Raw genomic sequence first — 21,673 nt, 5'->3', positions numbered from 1 at the left:
GTGCCTGTACTGAACTCACAGATGATACTCATGGTTATGGAGTTGGTTACGTGCGTCAATGCGGTACAAATGCTCAGTATACAATTATTCAGACAGGACAGCCTCTTCTCAGCTGTGCCACCAGGTAGGCCGATCTTTAATCTTTGAGGTTTCAGCTACATGGTCTTTGTCCATCTCATGCAGTGTTAGAAAGCTCTTTTAGGACTGACAAAGGGCAAACCACCATAAGCCTCAGCCTGAAGCACCAGCTTCATGGGTCAGTAAACCCAACTCTCCCAATTAGGTGCATAGAGGGTCCCTACTACACAAGCCAGCTTCCCACCTGAAAGCATTCAAGTTCTCTTGTTCTGTGGGCCAGGAAATCCAAAACGCAATCTCATGCCCTGACTCTTGGTTCTGCTATTGCCACTCCTATGCTGTTTCTCTGGCTCCAAAGCTCCCTCCTGGACCAAGGAATTTCATTACTCCGTGATTTTAGGCTCCAAATGACTTGCACTACCCTCCTGACTCTTCTTCCTGTTTCTGAGATGGGTTATTTTATACCCAGCAGAATGACAATCACAGTGAACCCTGTCAAAAGCACTCATGGATAAATCACATAATCCTGTTACTCTTTTCCCTCACCTTATCTTACCCAGATTCATCAGGAAAGAAGTTTGGTGAGAATAACCGATGTGACTAGAAAAACATTGTTAAATGATTGACTGCACTACAGGTTGTATCTTAATCTCTTTTGAGATAAAAAAAGGATTAAACGAAGTAGCAAGAGATCAGAGGGACATTAATATCACAAACAAAAGAAGATAAACAATCCAGGACAGGAACATTTTCACTGGGAACCTCCTAGAACCAGGAGACACCGAATGTTTTGCCCTAGACCTGGTACCTACCTGGAATTTAAATGTCTAGCCTTCTGAACTAGAAAAAAATTAATTTTTCTGTGTTAACACCATCCATTTATGGCTTTTCTGCTATAGCCGTACTAGAGAACTAGGTCAAGTGGATACATGGATAAATGTATTGAAATGCATAGTTCAGGCTGTCAAATAAGAAATAACAGTAACTATATAATTTATTATCATATCAATCGCTTTAGATGGATTAAAAATAATAAAAGTATTTAATAACAACATAGATCAATATTGTATAATCTTATCATGTTAAAATATTTTAAATCTTGGCCTGCAAGTCAGTTGTACCACAAAGCATGATCAAATAAAATTGTTAGATTAATATCTAATAGAAAACCTCACAGATCTAGGTTAAATAAAGATAAAGGGCTGAAGACAATTATTTTCTATTGAAAAATAACTGACCTATATGCATAGACATTTCAAATGTATTAGATTAATATGTGCAAGAATATACAAATTTTATAATTAAAATAATTAATATGTAAATTTGGTTGTCACTTTTTCATATCAAATTGTCAAAAATGTAAAAAAAATGATAATGGGAGATATTAGTGGTATATGTTTGGGTAATTATTGTGGACCATCCTGCCAATTTCAATTCAGAGATGCTCTGACAAATAAACACTGTGCGGTCGTCATTACAACTGTGGTTATGTTTAAGCCCATGCCTGCAGCCAGAGTCAGTTCACCGGGTTGAAAGCCTTCCTTTTCCTCACGGATCACCTGCCTGACCAGGCATAATGGCCTTCTCCAGGCTCTCGGCCACCCTGGTAAATCACCAAGTATGATGCACCTGCAAGCACACGGGAACTATTTGATAATGCAATTATCTTTCACAATTAATATGATCAGGTTCAAAAGAATTCATTATAATGCAGCTACATTAACAGATTCTAATATAGATATAGAGGAGCCCCGGTGGTATAGGAGTTATGCACTCCTGGTGCTATAGGGGTTATGCAGTGAATTGAAAGCTCAGTAGTTTCAAACCACAAGCTGCTCCCTGGGAGAAAGACATGGCTTTCTACCCCCATCAACAGTTCCAGTCATGGAAACTCAAGGGGGCTGGTCAGCCCTGTCCTATAAGGGTTGCTAAGTGTCAGCAGTGACTTGAAGGAGGTGAATGTGCTTGGTTTTAATGTAGAGATACACTTTGTGAGTAGCTACAGTGATATTTCTCTCGTGTTTCCAGATCCGAATGCTCTGGCTGGCCAGCCTGGCCCGGACCACGCCCTTATAGGAGGCATAGTGGCGGTGGTTGTATTTGTTACACTGTGTTCCATCTTCCTGCTTGGTCGCTATCTGGCAAGACATAAAGGTAGGTTCTTATCCTCAACTTTGAAGCACGATTTTCTCAGCATTAGTTGCATCAAGGAATAGTATGATTGTGTGGGTGCGGGGAGGGGTAAGAGAGGGAAATCTATCTAAATTCAGCGATTTCTTGATATTTTGGCTTATTTTTAGAGTTGGATCAGCCTAGGCAAATAAAACTATCCAATAAATATGATGCAGAGCGAACTGCTAGCTGTGAAATGTTATAAGCAAGTTTCTCATTTATCTCTAGGACTGGTCTCTAACTGTGAAAATCTATCATTTCTGCATTACCTAATTGGTCAGTTTTATGTATAGTCACATTTTAATGTGAAAATTGAATGTTTTTTTGTGGGTATTTTTTTTTGTTGCAATGAGCCAGGTAGCAAACCATTGAAATAATTCACCTTAAATGGAATTACCATGATAAACAGGGACATATTTCTTGCACTCATTATCAACATCTTATCAAAGGACCCTGATTGCTACAGCTGTGTTGATCACATGGTTTGTATCCATCATTAAAGAAATCAAAATGACTTATTGCAGACTTCAGTTTGGTTCTTGCCTCTGGTTAACCTGGTCACCACTTCACCTACAACACATACCAGAAAGTGTGCAATTTTAGAAGGATACACTTTTTGGTTAATTATGCTTCAAAATGTGTTTTAAGATTGTAAGTAATTTAACATAAAGGCTATCCTAAATAACTGTATATTAGTAGGAGCCGTTATGTGGTAAACTTCCATATCTTACATGCTTTTTTTAAAAAACCATTTATCTACAGGAACATACTTAACAAATGAAGCTAAAGGAGCTGAAGATGCACCCGACGCTGACACAGCCATTATCAATGCTGAAGGCAGCCAAGTGAACGCTGAAGAGAAAAAAGAGTATTTCATTTAAACATGCCAAGATTCTTTACTCACCAAGCTGGCTGCTGGGGAAAACTGGCTATCATCTTTCAGAATCCATTGCTACCATCTCTTGCTACCTTTATTAACTTCCATACTGTACTACTCTCAGTACCCAGTGTATGCCAACAATCAACTGTCGAAAGTATCATTCTTTAATTGCCGTATCATCCGTAATGCAGGACACTTCTCACTGCCTAAATTTCACACCACTGCTCTTTTAACATACAGTGCTTGAATATACAGCCTTAACAATGTTACTCATCTTGTTGGGTCATAATATTGAATTGTTTCTATACATTGGAAAAATATATGCATTTCCTTTTTCCCTTTCTTTCTCTCCCATTTCCCCCCTAAAAAACATAAACTTTATTGATTTTCCATTGGTCAGCTTTTACAAGAAACAAGATTAAGTGAAGACCCAATGTGCTTAAATTAATTGAAGACTAGAGATTTAAACACAATGTTTTCTACATGTCAGTTTTCAGAGAAAGGAGCCTGGTGGCACAATGGTTAAAGAAGTGGGCTGCTAACCGAAAAAAAAAAATTGAGGGTTCAGCTCCACCAGGGCTCGCTGAGAGAAAGACTTGGCAGTCTGCTTCCATAAAGGTTTATAGCCTTGGAAGGTCTGTGGGGCAGTTCTGTTCTGGCCTATAAAATAGATGTGATTCAAGGTCAGTTCAACTGCAGCGAGTTTGGATTTGAGTCTTCAAAGACAACCTGTATTGGAAATGTATGCCCTAGAAAACACTGGAGTGTAGTTTCTAGAATGTTTCAGATTATAGTGGTAACACTGTATCTACTTCCTATTTAAAACTCTCGTATTTGACATAGGAACCATGCGTGTGGATTGCAATCACAACATCTTCTATAATTACATAAATCTTAACATCAGGTTAATATAGCTTCATTTACAAATAATTTTTTTGCAAACATTTTACTGTTTGGGGAATCAAAAAAATTTCATTCGCTTTTTTCCTAATTTGATTCTGTAATTTATTTATTCCATAAAGACTCACCTGCCTACACGATTTAAAGTATCCATAGGGCACAATTTTGAGACATTTTAGTATCTGTATATAGTGCATATAATAAATCCAATTAAACATTATTTGATACATATTTAACTTTTTTGGCTGTAGGAACTCCAGTCATAAGTAAGCATTTTCTAATGTCCATGATATCCCTTTAGCTATTACTTAAACCAATATTATAAGTAGATAACATGTATTAGTATTTTTGTCTGTATGTCCCAGCACTGTTCAACAACAACTTTTTCTAGTTCTTATTAATTTTTATTTGTTATAAAATGGAAGCACAATGTTATACGGAAAGGTAATTTTAAGCTAACAACCAGTGCACAGCCTCAGGTTTTAGATTACAACCACAGTTGAATAATAACCTAAAAATAAACTCTTAGTTTGCTAAAATTTTACAAATTTTAATTTGGCAGTTCCAGAGCTGCTTACCTATGTTGGTTTGCCAAAAAGACGTGTTGAAGATATGTTTTCTGTACAAATGAACTAATTCTTTATATTAAATTCCTGTCTATGCATTTTGTGAGGTACAAACTTATGACAAAGTGAGTGATAGAGAATTTCTGCCATGTTTTTAACGCCAAGGTGAAAGTCTCTTTCTCTGAATTATTTCTGAAATTTTGGAGTATTTAACCAGTAAGAAATGATGTATTCCTAAGTATGAAACAAAGTCAATCGAAAGACATTATTTCTTCTAGTAAAATAAAATACTGCTAGATCAATTCTCATGAAATTTATTATATCCAAACAAAATTTAAAATCTTGTTAGTTAAAAGTATTTTCACATTTGCAAACAGTGCACCTTTAAGAAGAAATCAAATATGACTCTATGGTAGCTACCTTGTGATGTCAAAAAGCATGATGGCCTTCGGTTTGCAAAATAATACGTTGGAATTTATTTTGGGGGGTATGAGAATGGTTGAGTATGACATCATGTATTAATATCAAATGAAAGACAAGGGTGCTGTATCTTAGGTTATTTATCAGCAAAGTATAAATCTTTTAAGGACAATGTTAGAATCTTAAAATTGTTTTTTTTTTGGTTTCGTTTTGTTGAAGCATCTATCTTGTTGATTTCTTACAATGAAAAAGGACGATGTCAGTCAAGCAGCACTTTTTCAGAATATACAGAACATAAATAATACGATGTGGTTGAGTGTTAACATAATAAATCATATACAGTATGACATTTTAAGGAAATAAGTCTGCATTGATGTGATTGCATGCTTGTTTTTACAGTTTACTCCATACCATCTGTGGAAAAATGCAATAATATGTTAATATAGTATGGTAGTTTGAGAGAATCAGGTAGGTGCTACTAGACACATTGAAACTAGAATAGGTTTATAAACTGTTCATATCTTTCGATGCATAATCTTTAGAAAGATTCTACAAAGCAAAATTCATCCTGTTAGTAAAACTGGATTCTTATTACAGAAATTCGTTATATAAACTGCATCATCAATTACTATTTAAAGCCTAATTTCAGGATGCACTTACAAAATATGCTACACTCCATCAATGCTGTGTTTACATCCCTCTTCATGTCATCTATATTCTACTTGGCTCCAACTGCAAAACTGTTGCTTAAATAAGTCAATCATTATTTATAACACTGTAAAGTTAGAAATCCAAATTTGTGGGTTCATTTCAAGATTTTTGTTGTTGTTGTTCTTTTAGCCCTTTATACTAATAAAAGAAACTTAGAACTAAATAAATATATACATATATGGTATATTATAATTTGCAGGCTCTAATGAAATATTTCAATATACTAGGCAAATTTGAATTAGATATAACTTTATGGTACTTAAAACAAATTAAAGAACATAGAAATGAAATTAGATTTTATACTTTAAAATATTTCATTGTCACCAAACAAGAACATAAATGATAAAGATTCTGCTCAGTTCAAATTTCTGCAAGTCATAAAATAACTAATAAAAATTTACGATGTGAACTGTGTTAATTACACTCTCTGATCCGTGCAAATGTCTATGCACATAGAGCCACATTATATCTCTGCTAAGCGAACACAGTAGCTATGGGACTCATTGAAAGGAGTACGCACCCCTCTCCCTAGTAGAATATGGAACATTGTTGTTCATCTCGAGTAGACTATGGAACATTCTTCTTTATCAAAAGTAGCTTGCTCTACCAGTGTACGCAGCATATGATTTACAATGTAAATTGGCTGTTCTCCATCAAGGAAAAAAATGAAAACAGCATACTTCTTTTCTTTTTTTTTTTTTTTTTGCCATTTTTGAGCGTCATAGTACAATTGTCAGAATTAGAAAGAAAAAGGCAAGATTATGAGAGTCAGAGCAATGAAACAACGCATGAGCAAATATTGATGGTGTGGATGTGTGTGTGAGAGCGAGGCTGAGAGGGAGTCAGTGAGAGAGTTCAAATTGGTTATTTTTACCAGAGAATCCAAGAAGCAGTTTAAGAAACCAAATATCAGAGTTTAATTTAGAAACAAATAGTCTCATACGGTCCAACATGATTATTCTCACTTTAAGAGTCCCACAAACTAGCAAAGAGAGAAAGAAAAGCAACTTTCCTAAATATGGCAAAGAAGCCAACACCTCATTTATTGTTTTCTTTGTAAAAATATAAATATTGCAATTATAAGAAAGGACAAACTCACTTGTCATTATGTACTCACTGTTGTAACAGCATTGAGTTCCTATACACACGTGTACAGCAGCTAGTTGACAGCGATGGCTCTTCCATGTAACATAGCAGTTATCGTGTAATTTCGTGCCACTTACTGCAAAGTGTTACCAAGGGGGACGTTTAAATTTCACTTTTCCATTTTCTTTGGACGTAAAGACAAAATGGACGATAAATACAGAATTTCACATTAAAGACTTTAATGGTGGAGAAAACGCATATCCTTGTATCTTGAACTGGAGCTTTCCCTTCATAGCACTGCTTGGAGCCCTCTGAAATGGTCCAACATTGTCGCCCTTTTCAAATGGTAATCTGTGATGAATATACCAACAAAAAAAATTAAAAGGGAAAAACAACCTCTGCTGAAATAAATGAAAATCCTAATGAAAATTATTAATGAGTAATGCTTTTTATTAAGTGGCACAAAGTACACACTAAAAACTATGCAAAAATATAGGTAACTACAGTGTACTTACATGTAAGTATCTTGTACTTGCTGTGTATGGATGTTGGAAACCCATGTAATTATAATATGCATTTTGAATTCTGGGAAAGAGGAAAGCTTAGTGTAGATAGAAGAATCTGTTTTGAAATATACTCTGGCAATATTGAAATTTACTCAGTGCAATATCAGCAATTCTATTGCTGGTATATTTCATGCAAAGGGATTTTTTTTAATTGTCCAACAGAATCTAAGAGGTTGCTAATCACTTCCAGCATAGTAAAGCATTGTTTTAAAATATTGATGACTCAATTACAAGAATATGTGTATATATATATAATTTGATTAATACATGAACATTCTTTACTAGAGAGGAAAAAATATTGGGCTTTATTTTAGCTTTAAAAAATAGCATTACTTTTATTGTAAATTTAAATTCTACAACCAAATTTTTCCTTAAAGTCATTTTTGGGTTGTTTTTATTTCTGGTATGGTCCTTTCTTTATTTCTTTCTTTAATTGACCCCAAGTATACCCTTTGCACTTATGCCCTTCCAAAGGCGATGGATTGAAAGTCACAAGGTAAGAAGGCAAGCTGAAGGGGACAAGATATATTCTCAGCTCATTTGATTAGCATTTTGTGTATCAAGATTAGTAATATTGAATGCAATAGCTATTGGGTACAGCTGGTGAATTATCTGCCATGCACACTTACAATAATCTTTCTACCTCTCACTTTTAACATGGGCTATGATACTTCAATATAAATAGAAGAAACGATTACCTACAAGATATCCCAGGAAACATTCTTTTGGGTCTATCATAACAGTGCCCTTCTCAACCCCTGGGAAATCTCAAAGTCACCTTCTTTTAATGTATTCAATGGTGAATGGGTCTGCGTTTTTAATTTTCTTTCTTACCATTCATTTTCCTATAGGCAAAATAAAATACCTTTATAAGGATAGATCTTCTCATGCCTATTTAATCTTTCAATGTAATATAGTAGTGTTAATTAAAAAAGTATTTCATATCGCTACACTTTGAAAAACAATATATTATTTAATTTATCAAATGTAATACTTTATTATAATTTAAGGCTGCAATTATCGGTAAAAATGTGTGTAGAATTTATTTCCCAAGAAGTGTGATCTTTGTCGTCAAAAATTTAAGTCTTTTCAAACAGCCTCCTTATTGACAAATAACTCCAGAATAATGCAAAGTATTGCCAAAAATATTCACTTTATTTCATAGGTGTAAACATGATATGACATTTTCAAATTGTGTAATTTAATTATCCTAAAAGGAAATGCTATTTTAAAAACATTTCCTCTAAGGAGAAAAAATAAAAATTATGATGGTGAATATGTAAACCATACTAAAGTCAAACATTTCTATGTTATGCGGTTATGTTCCAAATAATATTTTTTCTATATTTACCACCATTTCCATATATATGCATTTGTTACAAGAAATGTATGATTATTTATGAGAGAATGGGCCCAAATGCAGAAGAAAAAAAAAACGAAGTAAAGGGAATAAACAAACGAAGAATGATTTCCCCTCGCAAATATCTCTATAATTCAAAAGAAGAAAGGCGAAATCTACCCGAAGACAAACCTCCCAGGGCTCAGCACTAAGCCACTTTTCCTATACCCAGGGACAGAGCAGCAGCAATGCCTACACGGACTTTCAAGTGCAGGATGAAATGCAACATTACCCTTCTCTTACACACAGTACTGTCAAACCTCAGAGCACTTCTTTCTTCAACTGCTTTTCCTTGTACATGATCCTCGTAGACACTCTTCTCTTTATATTTGCTGATAGTATAAGTTGTACGCAATAAAATATTTGATGGTTGAAAGCAGTCATCACCAATTGGTTGGGGGAATAAAAACAAGCCTATGAAATGTAAATGGAATTGTTATATCTTTATCCTTTTGGCTTTTATCTGTGTTTCTGTTGTATTGAATAATTTTCATGAAAAGAAAGAAAAATAATTTAGAATTTTTCAAACCCAGTGCTCGTTCTCCTTATCAATGTATAAAACATTAATATCTTTACACATTGATTTAACGGTGTTTATTGTAGATTCAATGGTGCAGTTAAGTAGTAAACCAAGGACTTACGGATTTGGGATTACCGACCTGTTTTCTTCACATTTAGTTTACATCAGTATTTGCCAATTGGCTGTTTAGCTTTTCATTCAGCCAAAAAGTTCCCTCAAGAAAGCTCCATTTTTATCATAAATATTTCAACATAAACAACATTGGAACAAGTCTGCTGTGTTAAAAAGAATTTAAAGACTTATCTCTGAAAACGGTACCAAGAAATGCAGGTGTTCCCAGTAATGTAGCTTCAAAAATAAAATGCTCTATTTATATGATGTGGAATTCATAACTTTTGGAAGGGTATATTTATGACAGCATAAATATAAATGATATGCTGTAAAAACATCCACCAAAAATAAGAATATTGCACAGAAGCTATACACAATTATTGAATCAACCTTTGTCCTTAATATTCTCAAAAATGCATATTGTAATATTAGGTACATGACACTTGCATGTGGATTTGCCTATATACTTACAAAGTATTCAATGTGTATTTGGTGGCGCTTAAAATATGTCATGTACAACTCTTGTAAACATTCTTACAGGGTTCTCATTTGCACATCATCTTTCAGCAAAGTCTTGTCAGGAAAAAATTGTCTGATACATATTGAAAAAATAAAATTTGAATTCTAGTTATCTGTTGGACATTACAGAATTGTCTATTCCTTTAGTTCATTATCTTAGGCTTGAAAAAACAGACATTGTAAGATGGAACTTTCGTTTTCCTACTGTATGATTTTAAAAGCAGTTCCAAAAAGAGATTTCTTCATGTCAAACAATCTTTTGAATACTTTTTAAAAACTGCATACATTCGCCATTTAGAATTTTTAGTATGACCATTTCCCTTGTAAAGGTCCACATGGAAGTTTTGAAAATTAAGTAACAGTAAAATAAATGTTATTTGTATATTTCATGTTTATTCCTTGAAATATATGAACCTTGTAATGTGTTATCTAAGGGTAAAAGCATTACTGATTTAAGAGAATTTACTTGAGATGGATAAAATTTCAAAATCTGTAAAGATAATTTTGCATTGACTTATGCATGTTTTCTAATGTTGGAGGGGAGCCGAAAAGATAAAAAGGAACAAAACTCTATAGCCCCACCCACCAACCCATACCCTAATCAATGTTATATATTTCAACTACCTAAGATAATGAAATCCATAATATATGCTTCCTAAACTTATGAAAATAAGGATCTGAGATAGGCTTTTAAATGAAGGGAGGATTTTCTTTGTGTCTTTGGAAGTTCACTAATCATAAAGTATTTTAAAGTCTTAACAACAGATTTTGTTATGCAGGGTGAGCCAAAGGCTGTACAAGAATTAGTGTCATTGGGGTCTGCTATTTGTGTTAGACCATGAAATATTCCATTAAAATTGATCTGTAAATACAAGGCAAGCTTCTGTATCTGGTTTATTTTACTAAGTGCCATTTTCTTTTGTCTAATACATTTCTTTCTGACCATTTATTCCCGCCCCCTCCTCATCCTGTGAAATACTTTGAGTAAGTTGATTCTGTAATAAATATCAGATTCAATCTGTTGAAAGAAAAATGATATTTGAAACAACACATTCAAAAACATGACATTTTAAAAATATTTCTATTTTGACAGCGTGCCCTCTCTTATTTAGCTCTACAACAATATATTTATATAACACATTCTGCTTAGGCCAATCAACAGCGCTTCGGTTATTGTGATTCTTCTACCAAAATATTCCATGGTGTTTTTTGTTGTGTTCTGTGTTGTTGTTCGCAAAAAGACATGCTGGAAATTCTATTTACTACAATTTTTAAAAAGTATAAAGCCTAAGGGTGTGATTTTCATTATATAACATTAGATTGTGAGAAAATAGTAAATATACCAGTATACTCCTTGAAAACTTCAACAATTTGACATATAGTTTTGTTTTTAATTGTTCTCTTTTGAAATGGTCCTTTATCACTTTTGGGACATTTAGAACTAATTTTGTTATGCTGTGCCATCCTCAGAATCGAGGCTGTGCCTGAGCACATTGCTGTAGCCACTGAATCAATCCACTTCACCAAGGGGCTTCCAGCTGTTCCCCCGACCCTGACTTAAAGGACACAGTGTCTTAGTTCAAGCACAGGTGTCCCTCTGGATAACATGCCCCAAGTATGAGAGAGGAAGTCTAGCCGTCTTCACTTCTAAAGAGCATTCTGGTTGTACTTTTAAGATAGATCTGCTTATAATTCTGGAAATCATAGTATATTCAATATTCTTCACCAACATGATCAGTCAAATCCATAATTTCTCTTCTTTCTTACTCATTGTCTGATTGTCATGTGCGTATAAAGTGACTGAAAATACCATGCACCTCAGTCCTCAAGGTGACCTCTTTGTTCTTTAGCATTGTAAAATTCTTTTTTCAGCAGATTTTCCCCATATGATACCTTCCTTGACTTCTTGACCACGGCTTCCATGGGTCTCAAGTGTGGATCCAAGTACAATGAAGCCATGACAAATTCAGTTTGGTCATTGTTTATCATGATGCTGTTTATTGGGCGAGTTGTGAGGGATAGTGTGTGTGTGTGAGTGTGTGGTCCATATGGAAGGCTGTACTATTTGCTCTTCACCAGTAAGTGCTTCAAGTCCTCTTCACTGTCAGCAACGTTGTGTCGGCTGCCTCTCGCAAGTTATTACCAAGTCTTCTTAGGATCCTGTGGCACATTCTTCGTGTGGTCCAGCTTCTCAGACCATTTACACAGCACACAGATTAACTAAGTATGTTGAAAAGACACAACCACAATCAACACCTTGCCTAATTTTAAACCAGGAATGTATAGAGACAATACTACAAATGAAATGCAATTTATCAGTTATATTTTAAATGCCATGAGTTCTGGGTTGCATATTCCTTTATTATAGCATACTAATTGCACATCTATTATACATGTCAAGTGTATTGTTGCTGGAGGTCGTTGAGTTCATTTTCAACTACTGTGACCCCAGGTGACAGAGGAGAATTGTCCCACAGGTGTGTGTGAGCTTTATTCTTTACAGGAATGGATGACTAGTTCTTTTTCACTCAGATCCGCTGGCTCGGTGATACCATGAATCTTTCCACTACAAGCTAAGCACCTAACAGTTGTTTCACATTTAACAGAAAGTTGTTATATGCATGTAGACTTTATTTAAGAAAGATGAAATAAAATTTAAAACATTTTTTTAAAGATGAAATAATATGAGCACAATAAGAACATTATTTCAGAATTCTCAGACAATTGTGGTATCCAATATAACAACATTATATCTTTTCAAACTAGAAAAAGGTAATCACTTTATCATTGCTTAGATGCCCAGAAGCAATATATAATATTCTATGCCAAGGCCTAACAAGCTCCTAATATAATTAAATTAGCATTCCAATGCTGAAGGGGGCAGTGAAAATTCCAGAAATTAAGTAGGAAAAAGAATTGAAAATAAGCTTTCATAATTTAATCAAATTGGGGAAAAAATCATTGCTAGTACCCTGAAATTTGAAGGTTATTTTTCTATAAATATATTCTGTGCTGAATTTATGTAAACTAGTAATAAGCCGATTTTTATTAGGCCAGAGTATTTATGACATTAAATCTTTTCAGGAATTGAACAAAGTGATTACATTATTAACAGATGTCCAGAGAACATGTTTTGTCCAACCTACCAAAACTTAGATTTATTCTGTGCTTTCCAAACTAAATTCGTAATCAGATGAAAGATAATTTTCATACAAACACATGGAAGATTTAAAAAATACATTACCATGTAGATTGAAGTTGTTATGAAACAATAAATATAGTGTAAACCCTGCCAAACTAGTGAACTTCTCCTGGAAATAATATATGATTTTTGAGACACTGGAGTCACCTAACTTGACAAAGATTCAAAACATTTTCAATCAGAAAATTGACATGTCAGATATCCATAGTCATTTTACTCTCAAGAGAATATCAGAATGTGGAATTCTTTAATATGTACGTTGTTTTAAAAAAAGGACACAATATGAATTGGAAAATTTCCAATAATACAGGTATCTCTTTGGTTATGTTATCCAAGAGTGCTAATGTCCCCCAGTGCTCAACAGTGCTTCTACAGAATCAGAGAAGCTTTGGGAGATTGGATAGCAAAGGTTAAAAGTCTCACGAAACTTGAGAACTTTGTGGCAGGAAGATGTCAGCTAACTCACCTGGCTTCTGGTGGAAACACGGCGGTCCACTCACAGACGCTTTGAGAAGAAAAAAATTCTGGTAATCTTTTCCTAGAAATCATCTGTTAGTAACCCTTTACAGAACAGACCTACAATGGCAACACATAGACTTGCCCTGTGGTGGAATTAACTTGAATGCAACTGCTTTGTTTTGTTTGCTTTATTTATTTATTTATTTGTTTATTACCACTTTCTCTGCATATCCATGTCGCCATAACTTATCAACTATGTATACACTTTCTTTAAAAGCAGCTCTTTAATGCGATTTCTCATCTTAGCCCCTTCTGTAGCTTTGAGAAAGAATCTATTCCCTGTCCCTCACCTTGTTTCCAATAGTTCCAGGAGTCCCTTGACTTGAAGCATAGGGTACGATAAAGTTCTTCTGTCTTTGTGATCTCAAGATCTATAATGGTATTGCTTAGGTGGGATTAGAAACCACTTTCCTCCAGAACGGCCTCATATGAACTTGACATCTTCAAATATCTTATTCTGCAACTATGTCAGATTCACAGGAGCTCACCACCATGGAGTCAATGCCAACTCACAGTGACCCAAGGGGATAGGTCCGTACTGCCTTGTGGGTTTCTGAGGCTGTGAGTGTGAGTGTGTGTGGGAATAGAAAGCCAAATCTTTCTTCCAAGATGGTTTCAGACTGCTGACCTTGAACATCACAGCCTAACTCACAATTGTAGGCTACTAGGGCTTCCTTTCTGAGGAAATAGGAGTTAGACATTCAACATAGTCCTCTTTTTTAAAGGAAACAATAATATTATTCAAGGAAAATGACCAGTGATTAGACATGCTATTGGCAACAAAATATTTTATCCAAAAAGTTTTCCACATTTCATGCACAGAAGCCCTCGATTACTATCCACAGAAGCCCTCGATTAATATCCACATAAGGAAATATTTGACTTTAATAAAATATAAAGTGTGTGACATTAAATATTCTAAATATATGATTTTATAATATTTTATTTGACTTTGTTGAATGTGTTTGTACTTTGAGTTCTCTACATATTATATTCATAAACCCTGTTACCTTCATATATTTCTATATTTCATTCAAGCAATACATTGTATTTTTAACCCACTCTGTGTCACAGACTAAAAAATTTCTTGATACAGGAAGAAAACAAAGTACTGGTACATGTCTTTAAGAAAATAAGCATCAAATGAGACACTTTTTAAAATGATGCACTATAGTTTTGTTTTACTGAAATAAAAGTTTAAAGGAAAAAATGAAAGGGTTCACAATGACATGTACAATCATGACTGCCTCTTTATAAGAAGGTAAAATATTAGTTGGCTCTAGGAGATAAGTAAACATGTGTCACAAGAGAAAAAAATGGTAAAATATTTTCTGAGCTCGGAAATTAGCACTGGCAAACATAAAGACCCTGACATTTTTAGAAGCAAAATAATTAGTGTGGTGACTAGAAATTTTGTGTTAGAAATCAGAAAAATAAACCTTTTGAGACAACAGTGAATTTTGTTTGTCTGCAAAGGATTATGCATGGAATCCTGTGGACTTTTATAACTTTTACTTGTTTGGTTATTATTTATTTTTCTGAATATAATCAAATATTAAAATCTAATGTGCTGAACATATGCTGTTTTTGATAAATGCATATAAGGATGTCCGTTTGGCATTTTTACTTTTTTTTTTATTACTCCAAGGTAACTATACCTTTCAATACCATTAAATTACTTAGTAAGGGTGTTCCAAATCAACAATATGTTGAAGGACAAAAATTACATTTTCAAAAAGAAAACTCTTTGGGGAGTTAAAAAAAGCAGAGCAGAGAGTGAGAGAGAAGTTGGTTCATTCACTGGCTTATTGACATTGTTGTCAGGTGCCATCTAGTGGGGCCAACGCACAGCTGCACGCTGCATGGCGGACTAGGCCCTGGATGGTCCTGGCCCATTGCTACAGCCACAATGCCAACCTATCTCATTGAGGCTCCTCCTCTTTTTTCCTGTCCCTTCCCATTATGAAGCATGATGTACTTCTCCAGGGACGGATCTCTCCTGACAATATGTCCAATGTATGTCAAATGAAATCTTGCCATCCTTGCCTCTAAAGAGCACTCAGGCTGCACTTCTTCCAAGACAGGTCAGTTTGTCCTCTTTACAACCCATGGTGCATTCAATATTCTTCTCCAACACCACAATCAAATGCATTACTTCTTCTTCAGTCTTCCTTATTCCATGTTCAACTGGGTCATGCCTATGAGTCAATGTAAAGCTCCATGACTTGGGTCAGGTGTGTCTTAGTCTTCAAAGTAACATCATTGCTTTTCATACTCTGAAGAAATCTTGTGCAGCGTCTTTACCTAGCACAAAGCATCTTTGGATTTCTTACTTACTGCATTCATTGTGGGTCCAGGCCAGACAAAATCCTTGACAACTTCAAACTTTTCTCCATTTATCACGATGTTACCTAGTGGTCTAGTTGTGAAGTGGTCTAGTGGTCTAGTTGGGTCTTCTTGACATTGAGTCTGAATCCACACTGAAGGCTGAATCCTTGATCTTCATCAGCAAGTGCTCCAAATCCTGCTCACGCGCAGCAAGCAAGGTTGTGTCATCTGCATATTGCGGGTGGTTAGTAAGCCTACATTTTTTTTCTTCATATAATCCAGCTTCTCTGATTACTTGCTCAGTCTACAGATTAGACAAGTAAGGTTACAGGATACAGGCCTGGCTCATGCCTCTCCTGATTTTAAACCTTGCATTATTCCCTGATGCCGTTTACACAACTATTTCTTAATCCATGTACAAATACCTCATGAGCAGAATGACATGTTCTGGCATTCCAATTCTTCTCCAGGTGATGCATAGTTTCTTATGGTCCACAAAATTGAGTGCATTTGCATAGTCAATAAAATGCAAGTCAACAACTTTCTGGTGTTCTTTGCTTTGAGCCAAGATCCGGCCGACATCAGCAATGATATCCCTGCTCCACGTCCTCTTCTGACTCTGATCTGACCTTCTGTAGTTCCCTGCCATTTTACTTAGCACAGCGATAGGTAAACTTAAATTTGAGATAACCAAGCTTCAGTTTCTTCGTTTCTGATGTTAGTGAAGGAGACAGCTCTAACCATGCAGCCGTATTTAGGGTATTGAGGGTTATATTTGGATTAAATATACAGTGAAATCTCAACTCCATTTTTTTAGAAATTAGCGGAGACTTCTAATGAAAGCCTCGAACTATACATGAATACGTTGACTAGTAATTCCCCTGGCACAGAGAGGATTAAGAGGATGAAAAGTAGTTCAGTTAGATAGGACAGCATCTCAAGAGCACAGTGTGGTTAACTGTCCTCAAAGACAATCTCGAAAGTGTATCCTACCCACACAATCTAAGATGTGTTGGCAATGACACCACGTGACATCAGCAGAAATACCTCCCTAGGTTGTGTCCGCATGCCTCAGTCATCCACCTTTCATCTTGTGGTGCTTCATAATTCCTTGTGGTTGCCACCTCAGCATCTCTACTTCTCTGCTAAGTATTCAAAAATAGGAAGAAAAAAAAGGGGGGGACTACATATTTGTTGAAAAGTGCTGCTTAGGATTGCAAGGCAGGCTGAGGAGTAAATTCATAAAAATAATGAGTGTCCAAGTCATGAATAATTATAGATCCCATTAAGAATATTAGATTTTGTATTTAGAGAAAAGATGTATTTGTAATATGTTTTAAGGACTTGGGAGCAGCAAGTTCATTACAGTTACTGTTATGTTTCTTAAGGACAGGACTTCATTTTTGTTGAGTAGTTTCAACATTTCAAATGAAAGTATATGAGCTCCCCCAAATGCAATTTTTGCAATCAATACATTGATGGCTTAAAGATAATCTCCATCGAAGCACACATTGAAAAATATGGTTATATATTTTTCTGAATTCATGAAGATAATACTACCTTTAGAATATTAATACATTTGATTCAATAACTTATGATTATTTAGGTCCATTCTATCCTTTCTACGTGAAAACAAAAGCCCTCTTTGAGAAAAACTTCTTCAAATGTTGTCCAAATCTTATGATATACGTTTCAAACTCTTCCCAGTCCTTTATTGAAATAATTGATCATTATGTAAAATGCTAGAGTTGAACAGTTGACATAAACTATGGATCCCATATGATAATAAAGATTTCTTTTTTCATTTTATTGGGGGTTTATCCAGCTCTTATTACAATTCATACATACACCCACTGTGTCAAGCACATTTACTATCACATGAAGTGCCATAAAATGAAGCAACATAATTTGAAATAAATGGGAAAGTAAAAATTGCATTTTATGGCAAAATAAATTCTTATACTATCATGAAGATAATGGAGAGAATTAAAAACAAAAAATAAGAAACATTATCTTAATAAGACAATTTAATGGACAGACTTCAACAATGTGATTACTTGATAAAGCTTTTGAGTTTTAAAATCTTTGCATATGCTAACTAAATTACACAGTTTGGCAAATAATGTGACAAAATGTGAATTTTTTAAAAAGCTATAATTCATGGAGCTATATAAATAATAAAAAATAAAAACAAATAAAAGGCAAGCACTGAGACAGTAAAAAATGGTGAAAAGCTGAGTAAGGCCACGGAGGAAGTGGAGAGAGGGAAAGATGGAGATATCGTAGCAAAGGAATTAATCACAGTTCTGGTGTCAGACTTATTTTGGTTGGAAAACTGACTCCACCACATATTAGCTTTCTGAATTTGAAAATGTCTATAATTTACCTAGCAACCTAATCTACATTTACATAAATTTGTATGATAGATTTCCTATGTCGTATGGATACTACGTGCACATGCTAAGTAGTTTAATAATTGTAGATTACTTACAATTATGTGTGGCTTATGTGATTCACTGGGACACTTTTCTCTAACTAAAATACTTAAGGTACAGTTTACCAGATCAAGCCTAATTCATTGAGCCTAAATTGATGCACCCCCAGGTTAAATGCTTCATAAGAAACTCAGATATTCCTTCTTGTATGCCTTTGGATCCCCTGAACAGAAAATGTACTTGAACTTCACTTCATTTTATCCACAATTTATTCTAAAGAAATGACTGAAACCTTTATTTGATTGTATATCTGTGCAAGGGCTTGTTTTGTTATATTTTTATGTTGACTTTACTTCATACATCATACATTGTCTTCTAGTAACTCCACCCTTCCCCTTTATTTATTTTTAATTTTAACTGTTTTATTGGGATAGCATTCACACACTAGAAAATTCAGTGTTTTAAACATATAAAAAAGGCTTATGCAATCATCACAACAATCAATTTTAGAACAATTTATTCATTCTTATATTTATTATAATTGACTCCTAATTTCCCCTCCAATCTCCCCTGCTATAACCCTAATTGATCCAATATAAATACATCATAAGGAAGAAAATTACACACAAAAAATCACACAACACACACATGCATAGAAAAACCAGATATTAAAGAGAACGTAGAAAATAATAAAACCTAGAACAAATGTTAAAAGGTGAGAACAAAAGATAAGGTGCTAAATTTTAACCTCACGATATCTGCATCAATTCTCTTTCCAATGCACTCTTTCTGAAAGAAGGACGTGACACATCCATGGCCAATGTCAGAGGGTAATCTAGAGCAGTGATTCTCAATCTATGGGTCACAACCCTTTTGGGGGTCGAAAGACTCTTTCACAGTGGCCGTCCATTTCATAACAGTAGCAAAATTACAGTTACGAAGTAGCAACAAAAATAATTTTACGGTGGGGTGCGGTCACCACAATATGAGGAACTGTATGAAAGGGTTGCATCATAGGGAAGGTAGAGAACCACTGATGTAAACCAAGAGACAGTCATTGTAAAGCAATAAGGAGATAATGCATGGTTTAAAGTCAACAATGATATATGTGAGTGTTGTATCAGAATTTTCATAAAATTGGAGCAATACTCACTAATAATCTGATATGCACAGGACACAATCATTCTTGCTTAAAATTAAGATGACTTGAAGCCCTTCTTTTTTATTTATTTTATTTCAAATCCTTTTATTGGGGCTCTTACAGCTCTTGTAACGTTCCATACATCAATCATATCAAGCATATTTGTAGATATTTTGCCATCAGCATATCCAAAATATTTTCTACTTGAGCCCAATGCTATGTGGAAACATTGGCATAAGCTCCTCCTTTTCTTCCTCCTTCTCCCACCCTCCCACCCCCATGAATCCTTGATCAACTATATATTGTTATTAGTTATATCTTACACTGTTAATTGTTTCCCTTGACCCATATTTCTGTCATTCATCTGCTTTGGTGGCTATATATCCAGTCTTGTGGTGGGTTTCACACTTTCTCATGACTTCCCCCTCCCTGACCATCCCCCTACTCTCAGATAGCACTACTCCCACTCCAGAGCTCTTATCTGTACCAAAGTGTGTCCTCTGGTCTATCCATGTTTGTAAAATAGAACTGGGTCATAGTAGTGGGTGTGAGGAATATTCCAGAACTAGAGGGATGATGTGTGATTTGTCAGTGCTATAGTGCACCATGATTGAATCATCTCTTCCTTAATGCCCTTTTGTGGGGAGATATCCAATCATCTAAAGATGGGCTTTGGGTCTCTACTCCAACCCCCTGATTTGCTTCAATATGATTTTTGTTTTGGTTCTTTTGATACCCAATACCTGATCCCACAAATGCCTCATGATCACACAGGCTGGTGTGCCTCTTCCATGTGGGTTTATTTGCTTCCCTGACAGATGGTAAGTGAATATTTCTTGATAAAAATGAAAGGCTATATCCTTTAGTATAAATTACAAGTTAACATAACAAAACCCCAAATCCTCATAACACGGCCTCATGCAACATCACAAAAGCAGAGAAAATATTGATATTATCAGGAATAATATTTCACTTGGATCCATAAATCACAAATGCTGGAAAGGGTATGGCGAGAAGGAATTTTTATACACTGCAGGTAGGTTTGTAAACATGTACTACCATTGTGGAAATCAAGATGGTACTACCTAAAACAACTGGAAATAGAGATCCTATATAACCTAGCAATACCCCAAAGAAGTAAGAGACACAACACAAGCAGACATATGCTTTCCCCTATTCATCACAGCACAGTTCACAATAGCAAGAGGCCGGAAACTGCCTAAATGTCCATCAGATAAAGAAACTCTGGTACATACACACAATGGAATCCTATGCCTCCCTAAAACCAGTGCTGAAAACACAAAGCACTTCATGACATGGATGGATCTGGAAATCATTATACTCAGTGAAGTTCGTGCCCTGAAGTGCCATCGGGTCAGTTCTGACCAATAGCAACCCTATGTGAAACAACAGAACACTCCCTGGTTCTGTGCCATCCTCATTATTGTTCCCAGGCTTGAGCTCGTTGTTGAGCGACTGTGTCTGTCTATCTCTGTGAGCGCCTTCCTCCTTTCTCCTGCCCTTTACCAAGCATCATGTCCTTCTCAAGGAACTGAGCTCTACTGACAGCATGGCCAAAGTATGCAAGACAAAGTCTAGCTCTTCTTGCTTCTAAGGAACAATCTGGTCCTACTTTTTCCAGGTAGTCAATCACAAAATGACAAACATTGTATGAGATCACTACTTTTAGGACTGATATTAAGACAAAGGCAAGCAACCATTCTCGCGTCACGTAATCTTCTAATCCAATCTCCCAAGCAATAAGGTAGTGTGCCTGTCTAATGCTCATGATCTATTTTTCACCCACTTATCTGTACATCTGAACAATTACTTTGATGGAAGAGGCCTCACCTCAGCTAGAGTCAATTTCTCATGTTAGAAAGAGCAGGAGAAGACCAAGAAGTTCCTGCCACGTAGTATTGGGCAGTGGTTCTCCACTTTCCTCACGCCACGACCCTTTCATACAGTTCCTCATGTTGTGGTGACCCCCAACCATAAAATTATTTTATTTTCTATTTCATGACTGTGATTTTGCTAGTGTTATGAGTCAGGCAACCCCTGTAAAAGGATCCTTGAACCCCCAAAGGGGTTGCGACTCACAGGTTGAGAATCACTGTTCT

General features: G+C 35.3%; 1 protein-coding gene across 2 annotated transcripts in view; it reads left to right on the top strand.

Annotated features, from left to right (window-relative positions):
• CADM2 (cell adhesion molecule 2) overlaps positions 1-3,131 on the top strand; it is a 190,693-nt gene extending 187,562 nt beyond the window's left edge. For both annotated transcript variants that reach the window (XM_075543445.1, XM_075543444.1), the window contains 2 exons: positions 2,107-2,232; positions 3,013-3,131. In XM_075543445.1, the coding sequence (XP_075399560.1) occupies positions 2,107-2,232; positions 3,013-3,131 (245 nt within the window). The remainder of the gene's footprint in view (positions 1-2,106; positions 2,233-3,012) is intronic.
• The last annotated feature ends 18,542 nt before the right edge of the window (positions 3,132-21,673 follow it).

This window comes from Tenrec ecaudatus, chromosome 2, assembly GCF_050624435.1.
Source record: "Tenrec ecaudatus isolate mTenEca1 chromosome 2, mTenEca1.hap1, whole genome shotgun sequence".
Lineage (NCBI taxonomy): Eukaryota > Metazoa > Chordata > Mammalia > Afrosoricida > Tenrecidae > Tenrec > Tenrec ecaudatus.
This window is presented reverse-complemented; position numbering and strand designations above follow the sequence as displayed.